Below are 16,396 nucleotides of genomic sequence, written 5' to 3' on the forward strand. Positions count from 1 at the left end.
AGTAGAGTTTGAATAAAGCCATTTACCTAAAATACTGATTTGGACAGAGTAAGAAAAAGGTAAAACCTATACCAGCTCTGTCTCTGTTGTCACTTCCCCTAACAATTGTTTTTTGGGGACTGGGTCAGAGGGACAGAAGTGATAAAAAAAATCTCCCATATATGGACTGGTTTGGGAACATAATGAAAAAAATGTTTTTCTTGAGCTCTACCAATCACATAAGACAAGAGAGCAATAAAACCATGTACCTCCAATGAAGAACGGCTCACGCTCAGGCTGGAGTGGTGGTGGGTTCCTCCAAGGTTCTTGAATTCTTGGAGGTGGATTGAAATTGCCAGGCACAGGACCCGAAACATGCTGAAAGTCTGGCATGCCCTATTTAAACACAATAGCATGATTATGAAGGGTAAAAGCATAGTGGTATACAGTGAAGAAGTAAACACTGAAAAAGTAAGCAACTCCTATACGAAAGAATTAAGGTGAGCATGTACTATACAGATTCCATTAGGATTTATCATCGGCGGAGTGCAAGGGGCTGCCAGAATTTTCACACTAATGTGACTTTATTCAAGGCTATCACCTACTGCAGAGTTTGGTTTATTGAATCAAAAGAAAAGCATTATAAGAAGCCGAGTCTTAAATGAACTACAAATTCCTCATTAAGCTCCGCTTTTCCATTCATTATACTCCATCCAGCCCACCTCCTCAACAAAAGATAAGGTGGCCCTAATCCTTTTACAGAATTATACCCTATTTTTCAGCTTCTTTATCCCCTTAAATATCCATCTAGTTAAGAAATTAACATTCTCTTGCACACAATCACTACACAAATTATACTTTACATTTCCACATATCTTGTTAATTACATGATGCTATCTGCAGTAATCTATTCAAGGACTGCAGATAACTTGGCCTACTGGTGAAAAGAAATGAAACTTGGCATAAATTGCTTAGCACAAAGTTAATCTTAAAGAGAAAACAGAATAAAGGATATCTAACAGCTATTGTATGACTTACAGAAAGGGTCACTCATACTTTCAGAAGACTAATTAAATATGTTAAAGTCTTTGTAACTTAATGAATCTTTCAATAAATTACTTCCAACATCTACAACATGTTTTCATTAATTTCATTTCATATGCAAGTGTTCTATTAGAATTCTAATGATGGTTAAGCAGGGTCAGACAGACAATTGAGAACAGAGCTTAGAGATTAATGACCAATATAGCCCTGTACGCACATTCTATTCGCCAGCATGAGTATTAAATTTCAAAGTATTTGCACTTTAACTTTTTACCAATGCCAATTTTTCTCTTGAATGAATTAACAGGAACTGTCTTTTGAAAAGCAATAATGTTACATCAAAAACGATAACTCTTGGAAAATTAACTTTTAAGCCTCCCTACTGACCACGAGATCCTACATTGGTAAACATGATTGATGGCAAATTATAGGAGAAGCCCTATCACATGCATGTAACTTTGTTGACCAACAGGCCACAGAAGCAGGATGAGACTCCTGTGAGTATGTACAAGATGACTGGAAGCTGTACTGAAAGCAGTATTAAACCTAAAACCACAGCAGCACTGTTCATCTGGGGGGAGGGGAGTTTTAGATGTACTAGCAGATTTAGACACTAACTTTTTTGCTTCTGGGATAAAGGTTTTATATGAATAAATAAAAGCTGACCATTGTAAGTGTGCCTGTCAGTTAGGGGTGCAACGGATCAAAAAACTCACGGTTCGGATCGTTCCTTGGATCAGGAGTCACGGTTCGGATCATTTTCGGATCAACAAAAAAAAAAATCTCCCCCACTGTAATATCCACAATCTCCCTATTGGCAGGGTGTGGCAGGGTATTGGCGGGTATATTGGCAGGGTATGGGCGGGTATATTGGCAGGGTATGGGCGGGTATATTGGCAGAGTATTGTCAGGGCATTGCAGAGTATTGTCAGGGCATTGCAGCAGGGTATTGTCAGGGCATTGCAGCAGGGTATTGTCAGGGCATTGCAGCAGGGTATTGTCAGGGCATTGCAGCAGGGTATTGTCAGAGTATTGGCAGGGTATTGTCAGAGTATTGGCAGGGTATTGGCAGGGTATTGGCAGGGTATTGGCAGGGTATTGGCAGAGTATTGGCAGAGTATTGGCAGAGTATTGGCAGGGTATTGCAGCAGGGTATTGCAGCAGGGCATTGCAGAGTATTGGCAGGGCATTGCAGAGTATTGGCACTGCTGCCATCCGATCTCTCTCCCCTCCACTGTACAGATCAGTACACAGAGGGGAGAGAGGAACCGGCGTCATGACATGACGCCGGTTTGTTACAAGTGATCGCTCCGTTAAATGACGGAGCTATCACATGCTAAACGGCCGCCGGGTGTACCAAGATGGCCGCAGCTCCGGAGCTAGGCAGAAGCCATGGCCTTTCCTATGGCCAAGGCCACAGAGCGATCCGCGGATCGCGGGTGTCCCATACGGATCAACCTCCGCGGATCGGATCACGGATCGATGACGATCCGTTGCACCCCTACTGTCAGTGGTAAACAGTTATCTCAACACTCATCAAATGCAGGAGAGCGTGCTCTGTTGAAAAACAAGAAACTTAGCGGCTGGATCACCAGACGAAAATAAAATAAAGCCTAAAAAAAAAGAAAAACTATTGTGCCCATCACATCCAAGAATCGGTAAACTGCAATATAATACATATTTGCTTTTGTGTTTAATATCACTTGAATTATCAGTAACTTGCACCTGGAATAACAGAAAATCTAATGATGTGAGTGCAGATTATCTGACACATACTGCAAGACTGGGAACCTGGTTGAGGTGAAATCTTCATGTGTCAGCAACACGAACACAAATTACTGCTGAATTAAAAACTGAACTCCATGCAAACAACCAAATATTCAGCTGAAATACATATACAGGAGCAGTTTTAACTGCCAAAGGATTTGTAATTCTGTCTATCCAGTTTTGAGATTTAAACAGCAATAACACACAGCAGAGGCAGTAAGGTGATGACGACTTATTAACCACTTCAATACAGGGCACTTCTACACCCTTCCTGCCCAGGACAATTTTCAGCTTTCAGCGCTGTTGCCAGGGTGGATATAAGTCAATCATTTAAAAAAAAATAAACAGATTTTTTTTTTATTTAAATCAGATTTTTTTTTTAATTTAAAATCGTTTTTTCTGATTTTTATCACACTTATTTTAATAAAATGCTTTTGGAGTAAAAAACTAAAGATAGTTTTCCATTTAAGATACATTAATAATTTAGTTTATTCAGCATGAAATGGAGCTTAGTTGTATAGCAGGAGGCTGTATATTCTGCAATATTTACATTTTTGTTAAACTCATTCAATGAATCCAAGCTCTGCAAGCTGAGATAACATGCACTGCATTCACACAATTTCACAGTAACCATGAGATAAAACAAAGTTCAGAAATATTCCTTTATCCCATTGTTTGGCAAATCTATATACACTACAAACTGTATGATTTTTAAATCAAATAGTTTTATTGAAACAATAGATGAAAATTAGCAGTACAGTTTACAAAATCTTGTACATATTAAGCTTACACCTTTAAAACTTTGGTATGCAGCAATAAATAATTTCTACACAGTACAGCATCACACTTCTTGGATCAGACAATAATAAACCATTCAAACAGAGGCCTGCTATGAGTGGATATGCCGGGTGCAATACTCCCTACAGTGGGGATACAAAATAAGGTAGTACTGAGTATTATCAGAGAGGCGGACTTTTTAAGCTAAGAAACAGTGGAGAAGATATAGCAGTATAAAAAATATAAATTTATTGAAAAATACAAATATCTAAAAAACAAAATGACAGTTGTAGCATAAAGCATCTATGATTATCAAGACATACAAGGGCTCACTGCACAATAATCATAGATGCTTTATGCTACAACTGTCATTTTGTTTTTTAGATATTTGTATTTTTCAATAAATTTATATTTTTTTTACTGCTATATCTTCTCCACTGTTTCTTAGCCTAAAAAGTCCGCCTCTCTGGTAATACTCAGTACTACCTTATTTTGTATCCTCAATGTTTTATGGACGTGGCTTATCTCTGGTGCACTTTCCTCACCTTGTTTTGACTCCCTACAGTGCCCATCACCTCCCCTCTACAGAAGTATTCAGTCCATAATTAGATCAACCGGAGCCAATCTAGCCATTGTGCCCAGATTTTGTTGTATTTTTTTACACTCCCCCTGTGTTGATAAATGTACTTTTCCAGCCTAATAGAGTCACCCATTTGATTCAGCCACTCCTTTACGGTGAGGGGGGGGTTCCAGCACCTCCTTCCAATAGATATACAATTTAGGGCACCTCCATAGCATGTGGATCAAGTCACCGTGTTCCCTCATACACCTTGTACAGGAAGGATCATCTCGCACACCCATTCTCACCAGTCTACCTGGCGTGTAATTGACTCGCAAGGAGTATATATAACTGGGACAACCTTTGGGCCACATTTAAGGAGTATATGAGAATTGCTGAAAGAGCCTCCTCCCATTGGTCCTCCTCAAAAGGCTTCTATACTCCCACTTGGATATGATCCCTGCTGTACTGTCAGGAAGGAATTTGTTAAGCAGTATAGAGTAGCTGCAGGAAATGAAGCCTTTGTATGAGGTTACTTCCCTCATGTAATTGAAAATGAGCGTGTGGCTGAGTCCCCACCTCACTGTCCAATTGGGCCTTAACCACGCGTTGGAGTTAGAAATAATAGAACTGCAGGGAGTCTAAATTCCGACTGTAAAGCAGGGAACGGGCGAAGTTAACCATCTCTAAATATTTGTGTCATATGTGTGATCCCGTAAAGTTGCCATCTCATGCTATATTGTAGTTTCTCCAACTCCAAGCATTGCTTGTTTCCCCACATGGGGCTATACCTGGTGAAACCCTTTACTTGTTGTAACGCTCTAGCTTTGTTCCACACTTTCTGCATCAAGTTGTAAGTAGGAAATAGCTTATTTGATTCGGAAAACCTCAGCGCCTCCAGGCCCTCCGCCACCCCCATTGTGAACCAGAGAAGATGCGCCGTAGGGTCCACAAAGTTCAGCACTGGAGCAAGGGCTCAGAACCCTAGCTATGTGTTGGAGTTGGGAAGCCTGATAGTACAGCCATGGATTTGGAAGGGCCATCCCGCCCGCTTCCTTAGGACGCTGTAACTGCTCCAATTTTACCCTTGCTGTTGAGTTTAGCCAAATAAGGGACCTGAAAATAGTGTTAACTTCAAATTGCTTTAGTGGGACCACCATGGGGGAGTTATGGAGTATATACAGGAGCTGTGGCATCAAGATTTTTATCAAGTTTATCCAACCCACCGGGGATAGTATCAATCTAGACCACACCTTTACCCGATGCAGCGATTCAATAGAGGGGACAGATTTAAAGTGATATACTCTAGAGGGTTAGGCATAACCCATATGCCCAGATACCTGAACTCTGTGGAAACAGGGATGTCTAGTAGGTTCGTCACCTGTGGGCCTGATTTCTTGTCTAGGAGCATAAGAGAAGACTTGGTCCAGTTAATCACTAAACCTGAATATCTTCCAAACGCCTGGACAACCTCCACAGCCTCTTTCAGGGACTTCGACGTGTCTCCCAAAAGGAGCATGGTGTCGTCCGCGTAAAGCATATATTTTTCATGAAGCTCTCCGTACTGAAAGTCCCTGATGTCCGCATTGGCGCGAATACAGGCAGCTATTTGTTCTATGGCCAGCGCGAACAATTGCGGTGACAAGGGCATCCCTGTCTGGTGCCCCCAAATAGGTTAAAGTACTGGGATACCCCCCCGACTCACTAATGGCTGCCTTCAAAGAGCTGTATAATAGTTGTGCCCAGGCTATATAGTCTGACCCAAACCCAAATTTATGCAGGATGGCCCATAAGTAGGACCATTCGATACCAAAGGCCTTGTGGGCGTCGAGAGAATAAGGCCCTGTCCCCCATATTATCGTAAGTGAATTGTAGATTGACAAATAACCGGCATAAATTTATGGCCGTAGATTCCTGAGACATGAACCCAGCTTGATCCAAATGTATTATGGAAGATATAGCCTTGTTCAGTCTCAGGGCTAGTACCTTAGCCAGTATTTTCACATCTGATTGCAGAAGGGATATTGGCCTATATGAACCTGGGTCTAAGGGGTCCCTTGCCAGGTTTTGGTAATAAGAGTATAATGGATTTAGTCATAGAGGGAGGAAGGCACCTGTTTTCTTCCCTCTGTGTCCACCACACTATCCAGTTCTTGGTAGTCTAGTGAGCCATGTATCAATATACTCACCCCTCTGGAAAAGGAGGTGTGAGTGGAGTGATAGGCCTTGCCCACCCACCTGAATTTGAGGCAAGACAGGGAGTCAGGGGTGAGTCTCCTGCAATGCACAAATAGCAGGGAGATACTTTCTCATAGATGTGGAAACCATTGTGCGCTTGAGGGGGTCGCCAAGCCCACTAACATTCCACGATATCACAGTTAGCACATTCATCCACCCCCCCGCCATGGTAGATACATATCGGAGCATTTAAAATATGGCACATTCCTCATTAATCCAGATCCCTTCCCCCCACTCCAAGCCCAGTGAGGGTAGCCAGCACAGGTACTGTATGAACAGTTTCAACCAATATGAACCACTGAGTGCAACGGCACTCAAAACTCTGTATACAATCTGTAGAATTGCGGTCTTAAATATGATCGCAAGCAGATGTTGTTATGCCCTGGTCTCTGCCACAAATCCAAAGGCACTCAGGAGAAGATTTGCAATGAAGGATTGAACAGCAGGTAAGTTAGTAGGACAACAGGTCCTGTCTCCTGCTGGCATCACAACCACCAGCCAGAGATCCACATTGGGCAATTCGTGACACATTAATCACGGGGTAGGAATTTGCTTCGCACATGCTCTCCGTAGGAAGAGCAAAAAAAAAAAAAAAAAAAATCAGCACATCAGGTATCTGTTGCACATTAATGTAGAACCAAAAAAAAAGAAGAGGCAGCAATTAAACAGGGGATTGCCCTGGCACTTGTGAGCTGGCACCACCTAGGAGGCCCAGAGCAGGTCAATCCTCTTCAGCCACCGGCCTCTCCTGGCCTGACAAAAAGTATTCTCATTTGTATCCAACCAAGCTGATGCGTCGGCTGCATTTTCAAAGGAATGAGCCTGGCCTCTTGCAGTGATGCAAAGCCTCGCCGGGTAGAGCATAGCATAAGGTGCCTGTACTTTCTGTAGCCTTTTCTTAACCTCAATGAAGTGGGACCTACTTTTCTGCACATCCGAGGAAAAGTTAGGATAGAAGGAAATACTCGCTCTGTTAAACTGTACATTTTGTCTTTCCCTGGCCAGACGCAGGATTATCCCTCTATTTCTGTAATGTAGCAGTCGTGCCAGGATGGGACGGGGAGGATGCCCTGGGGAAAGGGCCGCAGGAGGACTGTGAGCTCTCTCCACTGCATATAGGGATGTAAACGCCTCCTTCCCAAACACCTCCAGCAGCCATCTTTCCACAAAATCAGTGGGGTCTCTACCCTCCATTTTCTCAGGGAGACCCACAATTCATACTTTATTACGTCTCATTCTGTTCTCAAGGTCATCAGCACGTCGATCTACAGCTGCAACCATCCTGGTGTTATGTTGTGAGCCTCTTATCAGAGGGGCAAGCTTGTCCTCGGTCACTGATCCTGCATTCAGCAGCAGTGGTTCTTTCTCTTTTGTATATCCTGCCTTATCAAAGACACTTCATCCTTCAGACCACCAAAGCATTCTTGCAAAGAATTAGCTGAGGCAGTACATTTATTAACAGCTCTCAGGATCTCAACTAATGTAGGCTGCGCAGACTCCTCATCCTCACTGCCCTCTTCCAGCTCTGGTGCACTCAGGAACTCCTTCCTCCATCTTGGCATGAGTTCCCCCTCCAGCTCCCCCCCCTCCTCCTCAGCTGGGTCAGTAATATTCAGGGATCCTGCTAGCTTATAACAACGGATGTCTTTGGGGGGGGGGGGGTGTGTGCTGGTATTCTTAGGGGTTTTGGGAGGTTTACTCACAGTTTCCTTTATTTTATCTGCGCCACACTATGTGCACTGCTGGAGCCCTGCAGCGTCGCCATTTTGGATCTCAGGACGCTGCACCTCTACTTGCACTTTCCCCTCAATACCATCATGGATTCATTCAGTTAAAGCTCAGCAGGGTCTCACTAGGTTCAGGAATAGTCCTATAGCCGTTAGACAGCGCTGTGATGCCGGGAACAGGATCAATTCAGGGTAACCTGCGGGAGCTCTGTGAGGAAGCTGCAACTCGCATGCTGTTTTACTAACCTGACAGCTTATTCTAAATAGGAAATCTTAATTTTGTTTGCAAATATTAAAGATTCTAACTACTAGCTAGAATAAATCCTTACATTTAAAGAGCACCTGCCATTTCAGATCCATCATGGCAGCGCCTGATAGCGCGCATCCATTTACTTGCTGCCGCCATGTCCCTCACCTTGTTGTGTCACTGCCGCATCACAAGCCGTCCCATTAAAGTGAATGGGACTATCGGTGAGTCAACAGCGGGTCAGAGGAGCCGCTGCGGGACAGAGATGACAATTGCGCTTTAAAAATTATGATTTCAATCAAATTGATTTAAATCAAGACTTTTTACTAGTGATGTAAATCGTGATAAAAATCTACTTAATTTAAATCAAATACACCCTGGCTGTCGCACTTTGAAAGACAATTGTGCGGTCATACAACACTGTACTCAAACAACATTTTTATCATTTTGTTCACACAACTAGAGCTTTCCTTTGGTTGGTTTAATCACCACTGGGATTATTTTATTTTTTGCTAAACAAAATAAATAAATAAAAGGCTGAAAATTTTTTGGGGAAAAAAAAAGCATTTGTTATAAAATTTTGCAAATAGTTGTTCTTCCTAAATTTAGCCCAAAATGTATTCTGGTACTTTTAACTTGGTGAAAATAACCCCAAATCAGTGTATATTAATTAGTCTGTAGGAAAGTTAGAGTCCCCACAAACTATGGGCTATATACATCTGAAAATTGATCAATCCTGATGTACTGACAGCCTATCATTTCTTGAGGCCAGAAAATACAAGGACAGTACAAATATCCCCAAAATGATCCCTTTTTGGAAAATAGACCTTGCAAGGTATATGGTAAGAGGCTTGGCAGGTTTTTTGGAAAATTACAATTTTTTTTTAGATACTGTCACCAGAGCAGTATAGCGTCTTCATACAACTGGTGTGGCGGTTGATCAGGGACACCGACTGGTGACAGTGCGTACAAAAAAAAATTATTTTTATTATATTTTTTTTCTTTTTTTAAACATTGACTAGAGCAATATAATGTTACCATAGTAACACTGTACCACTCTGCGGAAGTGATCTGGATTTTTCTTTTTTACACACACTGTTTGCTTATAGCAGTGAATTACATTGCTATAAGCAAGCATTTTACTGAATGAAACTGTTTGTTTTGCTGTGATTAGCCGTGATCGGTCAAAGCTAAATCACATGGTACAGATGGGCAGAGTCTATACCATGTGATCAAATTGACCAATCGCAGCTAGCAACACAATTGTACACAATGGCTGGCATGAAAGGAAGCCATCCATAGTATACAACTGTCATGTGACCTGCTGTGATTAGTCACGGCAGTCACATGTTACCAGCAGCGAGCTGATACACCGATCAGTCACTGACTGTGTCCCGTGGACGCAGTCGGTCACCGATCATACAGCTGCGTGGTCCCACGAGCGGTGATTCCTAAAGAAATGTCAAATGACGCCCAGTCAGGATGGGAAAGATGTCCGGCTGTCATTCTGCTATTGGCCAGGCGGGAACGTGTTAAAGCATATGTAAAACAAAACATTTCTCTCATTTGCTACCTTTTGGTCTGTTAAATATACCACTGATGGTGTTTTATTATATCTGTCCGACCAGTGCAAGAGAAAAAAATAATCATTCATCCATGCAGAATTCTTGTAAACTGATAACATAAAAAAAAAAAAAGACTCTGGCCTTAGCTGTGTCTAGAACTAGACTAAGATATTTCAAGCAAAGAGTCTGTTCCAGCACTGATTTATGAAGGTTCAGGATTCATCCAAACCTCGGTAAGGTCTAGACAGTCAAACCTGCATTTTCTGACAGAACATGGAACCTGTGCCGAGTGAAGATTAAAGCAGGGTTAGGTTATTAAAAAAATATACCAAGCTTTGAACATCTCACGGAGCACTGTTGAAACCATCATTTGAAAATGGAAAGAGTATAGCACAACTGCAAACCTACCAAGACATGACCCTCCATGTAAATTAACAGGCCGGGCAAGGAGAGCATTAATCAGAGAAGCAGCCAAGAGGCCCATGGTAACTCTGGAGGAGCTGCAGAGATCCACAGCTCAGGTGGGAGAATCTGTCCACAGGACAACTATTAGTCGTGCACACCACAAATCTGGCCTTTACGGAAGAGTGGCAAGAAGAAAGCCATTGTTGATAGAAAGCCATAAGAAGTCCAGATTGCAGTTTGCGAGAAGCCAGGTGGAGGACACAGCAAACATGTGGAAGAAGGTGCTCTGGTCAGATGAGACCAAAATCAATCTTTCTGGCCTAAAAGCAAAAACGCTATGTGTCGCAGGAAAGTAACACTGCACATCAACCTGAACACACCATCCTCACCATGAAACATGGTGGTGGCCGGACCATGTTGTGGGGATGCTTTTCTTTAGCAGGGACAGGGAAGCTGGTCAGAGTTAATGGGAAGATGGATAGAGCCAAATACAGGGCAATCTTAGAAGAAAACCTATTAAGAGTCTTCAACAGACTTGAGACTGGGGTGGAGTTTCACCTTCCAGCAGGATGACCCTAAACAAAAAGCCAAAGCTACAATGGAATGGTTTAGAACAAAGCATATTCATATATGTTAGAATGGCCCGGTCAAAGTGCAGACCTAAATCCTATTGAGAATCTGTGGCAAGACTTGAAATTTGCTGTTCACAGACACTCTACATCCAATCTGACAGAGCTTGAGCGAATTTGCAAAGAAGAATGGGCAAACGTGTCACTCTCTAGATGTGCAGAGCTGGTAGAGACATACCCGAAAAGACTTGCTGTAACTGCAGCGAAAAGTGGTTCTACAAAGTATTTCAAGGGAGCTGAATACAAATGCACGCCACGCTTTTCAGTTATTTGTAAAAAAAATTCAAAACCATTTATCATTTTCCTTCCACTTCACAATTATGTGACACCCGGTGTTGGTCTATCACAAAATGCCAATAAAATACGTTTACGATTTTGGTTGTAACATGACAAAATGTATAAATAAATACTTTAAGGCACTGTATGGGATTGCCCCAAAAGCATAGCGGGACCATTCGTGGGGTCAGGACCTTGGTGAATACCCAAGGCACAGAAGAAAGCTCAGATGGTAGGTAGGACCAGAAACATAAAAAGTAGGGGGATCAATGGCAAAGTTTAGGAAAGGAGGATACACTCTTGCCACCTGTGGCATCCTTGATGACATCCGGAGTAGATCCCAAGAGATACTGTTCCTATAAAGCCATGCAGGATAAACATTTCTTGGGGGCAGACTCTGCAAACCAACACTTTACCCAAAGTGTTCTACACATGTGAATGAACAGGAGATGAGATCAGAAACTTGTGGGGTGATCTGAAGAGGGCTGTGCACAGGAGATGCCCTCGCAATCTGACAGATTTGGAGTGTTTTTGCAAAAAAGAGTAGGCAAATATTGACAAGTCAAGATGTGCTATGCTGATAGACTCATACCCAAAACAACTGAGTGCTTCAAAAAAGTATTAGTTTAAGGGTGTGCACACTTATGTGACCAGATTATTTTAGTTTTTTCATTTTACTTCCCTCTACCTAAAAGATTTCAGTTTGTTCAACTGAGTTGTACAGTTTATAGGTCACATTTAAGGTGGAAAGTCCTGAAATGACTTACCTTGGTCTAATTTTTTTACATCCCAGAAAACTGAAATTTTAACAGGGGCGTGTAGACTTTTTATATCCACTGCACAAGGTTTTTATGAAAGAGGACCACTATACCAAGCTACTTTAATTATGGAATCGTATACCAACACTAGCGATTAGGGTTGGTGCTATAGATTAAGAGATGCAAAGAGACAGCTATAAACAGAAAAAAATGATGATACCATCATAAAGGAAAGGCTGATTTAAATAACAAGAGCATAAGCCTGACCAAGACATTGCTTTCTTAAACCCTTAATGATGTCAAAGCACCATCTGTTCCATTTTTGCACGGTAATGCTATAACACTACTTCCCATTTACCTGAAAAGACCACCATTACGAATACTGCAAACAGTCAATTTAAAACCTCTTCATTACTAAAGTCACAGAAGTGTCATTTCTTAATCAAGGTGCAGTCAAGATTTACAAAGAAAAAAAGTCTTGCTCTAAATAGCATGGTGTAGGCAGTCATATTAAGATCAGCCAAGAGCAGTGGGGAATTTTCTGATATGATCAAATGTGATGGTATGATAATGTATGGTAATTGAAATTAATCAGTGGCTCACTAGCAAATGGAAAATGTTCAATATTGTGTAAGCTGAAATTTAAACTGCATCCCCTCTGTACTAGCTTGACAAGATGTGACAGCTGGACGAATCTCATGTTGCATCTGTTCACTACTACTTACACATCAGATAAGAAAAAACACCACCAAGCACTACTTTACTACCTCAAACAGCAGCATCACCATTACACTTTGCGTTACTGCTGTAGGTTCTTTGTGGTAAATAGGGCAGAAGCCCAGCTTCGTTTCTGCACAGTCCTTTATCTGCCCATATCACAATAGCAGCTTCATTCAGGCATAATTTCCATGAAATGCCATGTAACGCATTGAGAAGGAAATGTCACTCAATCCCACCTGATACCATGGCCCCAGTTCAATATGTTGCAAGTCATTCATTAGGGATCTTATTGGACTTCAAAAAAAAAAAAAAAAAAAAAATCTCACATGAAATATAAAAAAAATAGAGAAAAGGCAAGTATATTTTTCTACAGCTGATAGAAGAAATATAACAACCCAATAGAGTTTTTTTTTTTTTTTTTTTTTTTAAAGCGGCCCTGCTACCAAACCATAATTTCTACAAACATTTTAATTTCTATGCATTTAGTTATGTGTATTAGTAATACATTATACATGTTGCCAAGTTGTAAAATCCTCCTTTGGAGACATCCAAAAGTCTGAGACTACTGCTGGGCACCGTCATCTTGGATGCAACATCAGCAGCTCCAGCGGTCACTCAGGTGACACTATAGTTTACCCTTCGCTCTTCCCCTAGCAGCTACATATAAGCTTATGTATAGAGGTTCAAGAAGGGGCTGAGTAGCTGGGCCAACACGGTCCAGAAGAGAACACTATGACGTGAAATGAGCGAGGGGGCTGTAGTAGGGAATTGATTTTCTAAAGAAGTCAAATTTTCCAGTAAGTTCAGAGATATGTTGCAAGTGCATAAAAATAATTTATGGAAAGGAAAAAGCACTGCAAAGTAAGCTTTAAAGATAGGATTTTTGTACTTACTGTGAAATCTTTTTCTTGAAGTTCATTGCGAGATACAGGAATATTAGACATTCCTGAACAGTCAAGGTTTATACTGCCCACCTACAGAAGGTTGGGATAGTGGTAACCCCTCCTCCTCCCACTATGCTTCAGTTTTGTGAGAAAACAGTACAAGAATCGACAGCACACTAAAAAAAGATCCAAATGTAAAGATTATACTACAAAGAGTATTTGAAGGAAATAGTGAGCAAATTAAGCCTAAACAAAAAAAAAAAAAAAAAAAAAAAAAAAAAGGGTGGAGGGTGCACTAGCGTGCATCACTAAAAAAAAATGATTGATTGGAAAATAAATACTCCAATATGCTTATGAAAGAATAAAACTTCAGGCACACAGAATTAATCCAGTACAGATACTAGAATGATGCCCATTTGCAGGGCTGTAGGTTCAGGGCAGTACCCAGTTCATCAGAGCCTGAACCCTAATGGCAAAGGCCAGAACAACTGCTAAGCCAACAAGAAAAAGTAGCCACCAGCCCAATGCTGACCAGGGCAGACAACTTTGTGAAGAAGTGATAGACACCAAAAAAATGACCTTGGGAGAGTCACCACCAAAGGAAGAGCGCACCAAAAAGTACTAAAGGTGGCCCCCGAAGGGCTGACAAACTAGGCCCAAGCAGTGGTGTTGCTTTGGGGGTGCGGCCCGCACCGGGTGACACCCGCCAGAGGGGTGACACCGGGGCCAGCGCTGCTACACAGTGCACTATATTGTTTGAAGCTTGCAGTTCAAGCAGGGCACCCAGCCGTGCGGGGGAGGCTGCTTGTATCACTCTGCAGTCAGTCTAAGCTGTCACTCGAGACCTCCAATATCTCAAGGTAGCCGGAGTTGGTGGGTGGAGCTAGGGTGTGGCTGTCTCTTCCACTCCTCCACAGACTCCTTCACTCTGGCTGATCCCGCAGCTGAAGAAGGAGAAAGAGGTGAGGACACAGCAGCCCCGCTCGGGTGTCTGTCTTTATCTGCAGGCATGTTGTATGTTGCTGTATAAGCTGTAAGTCCTAACCTGCCACTATATCACCCCAAACTGCCACTATACCACCCCCAAACTGCCACTATACCACCCCCAAACTGCCACTATACCACCCCCAAACTACCCCAAATCACCCCCAAACTGCCAATATACCATCCCAAACTACCCTAAACCACCCCAAATCACCCCCAAACTGCCAATATACCACCCCAAACTACCCTAAACCACCCCAAACCTCCCCCAAAATGCCAATATACCACCCCAGCCTGCCCTATACCACCCCAGCCTGCCAATATACCACCCCAAATTACCCTATATCACCCAAACTGCCAGATACCGTCCTAACCTGTCCTATACCACCTTAACCTGCCCTATACCACCCCAACCTGCCCTATACCATCCCAACCTGCCATTATTCCACCCCAACCTGCCATTATACCACCCTAGCTTGCCACTATACCACCCTACCCTGCCACTATATCACTCTATACTATCATTTACAAGGGCCAGTTTGGGGTGCACCCCATGACCGTGTGCTGCCTGCAGGGCGCCGGGCAGCCTAGACAGGAGAGGGGGTTTTACCGCACCAGGTGACACCGACCCTAGTGACGTCACTGGGCCCAAGTGTCACAGCAGCATGGAAGAAAGGCACTGGAAGAGCTACATGTCAAACCCCTGACAGAAGAAACAAATCAAGGAATGTACAGCCAGAGGGCCCTGAAGAAAAAATGCAAGGGATTGAAAGCCTATCCCACAATGGCACTGAAGCCAGATACAGACCAAACGCCCCATTTTCGAAGGCCAAAATCCAAATCACAGAGGTGGTGTATGGAGGGAACCCCGAAGACATGAACCACACAAAATAGATGTCACTGTAACCACTGTGGCTTTTGGAGGGGACTAGCCTAACCACTGTGATCAATGCTGAAAATGAAGCTTGAATTAATTCTAAGAATAATGACAATAAAGAGTCCCTTCTGGAGTGGATGGAAAGGCGTCATTATCAATCTTGCATAGGTTAATGGTCAGAGGAAATATAATGGCCCTCCTGAAGACTGGGATGAAGAAACTCCTCCACTTGGGACAGAAATACTTCTGCAGAAGTCAAGTGTGGAAACTGCGCATATGGGACTGCCTAAAATGTGGAAATCATGAGACCCAAAATCTGCATGCAGAAATGCAGAGAACCATCTACAGGACAGGAACAACTAAACTGAGGACAGAGCTCTAGATCTTGTCCTTCAAGAGAAAAAGTGTGGCCTGTGCCAATTTAGAATCAGACTCAGACACTCCGACCATATGGGTGAAGCCAGAGAGGGCACCTGGAAGTGCAAGATTCAGCTGAACCCATCAGAGTGTGCAAGCAAGTACCCGGGTGTTCAGGAAGGACAGAGTGGGATTCCGCCCAGTAAAGAGGTTATCCAGGAAACCCACCATGGAATCCCTGCAGTCTCAGTGATATCAGGATCAGAGCAAAAACTATGGCAAATATCATCGGGGAGTGCTTAGAAAACATTGGTGTCTCACACAATATAGGAACTCGGTATCCAAGATTTTTGGGCCTTATCAAAGCAATGAGGGCTCAGAGGACCAGAGAGGTTGCACCCAGCCTGCCTATGGTACCGTAAACAGGATGGAGTAGAGCACCCTGAACCTCCTAGGACCAAATGCGATCACCCCCACAAGAAATAAGCCCCTCGACTGCTAAGAAAAAGGTCACATAACCAAGATGGGGAAGCCAGAGACTGGAAGAAAAAAAATCTGTCAATTTGACAAGAAAGGTGGTGGTCGAGGCTACATCATTCGCTT

At 42.7% G+C, this 16,396-nt stretch overlaps 1 protein-coding gene across 5 annotated transcripts in view; it reads right to left on the minus strand.

Moving 5' to 3' along the window:
* RBM33 (RNA binding motif protein 33) overlaps window positions 1-16,396 on the minus strand; it is a 264,644-nt gene that overhangs the window by 143,817 nt on the left and 104,431 nt on the right. For all 5 annotated transcript variants that reach the window (XM_073629949.1, XM_073629950.1, XM_073629948.1 and 2 more), the window contains exon 11: window positions 249-375. In XM_073629949.1, coding sequence (XP_073486050.1) covers window positions 249-375 — 127 coding nt within the window. The remainder of the gene's footprint in view (window positions 1-248; window positions 376-16,396) is intronic.

Source organism: Aquarana catesbeiana, linkage group LG05 (assembly GCF_042186555.1).
Source record: "Aquarana catesbeiana isolate 2022-GZ linkage group LG05, ASM4218655v1, whole genome shotgun sequence".
Lineage (NCBI taxonomy): Eukaryota > Metazoa > Chordata > Amphibia > Anura > Ranidae > Aquarana > Aquarana catesbeiana.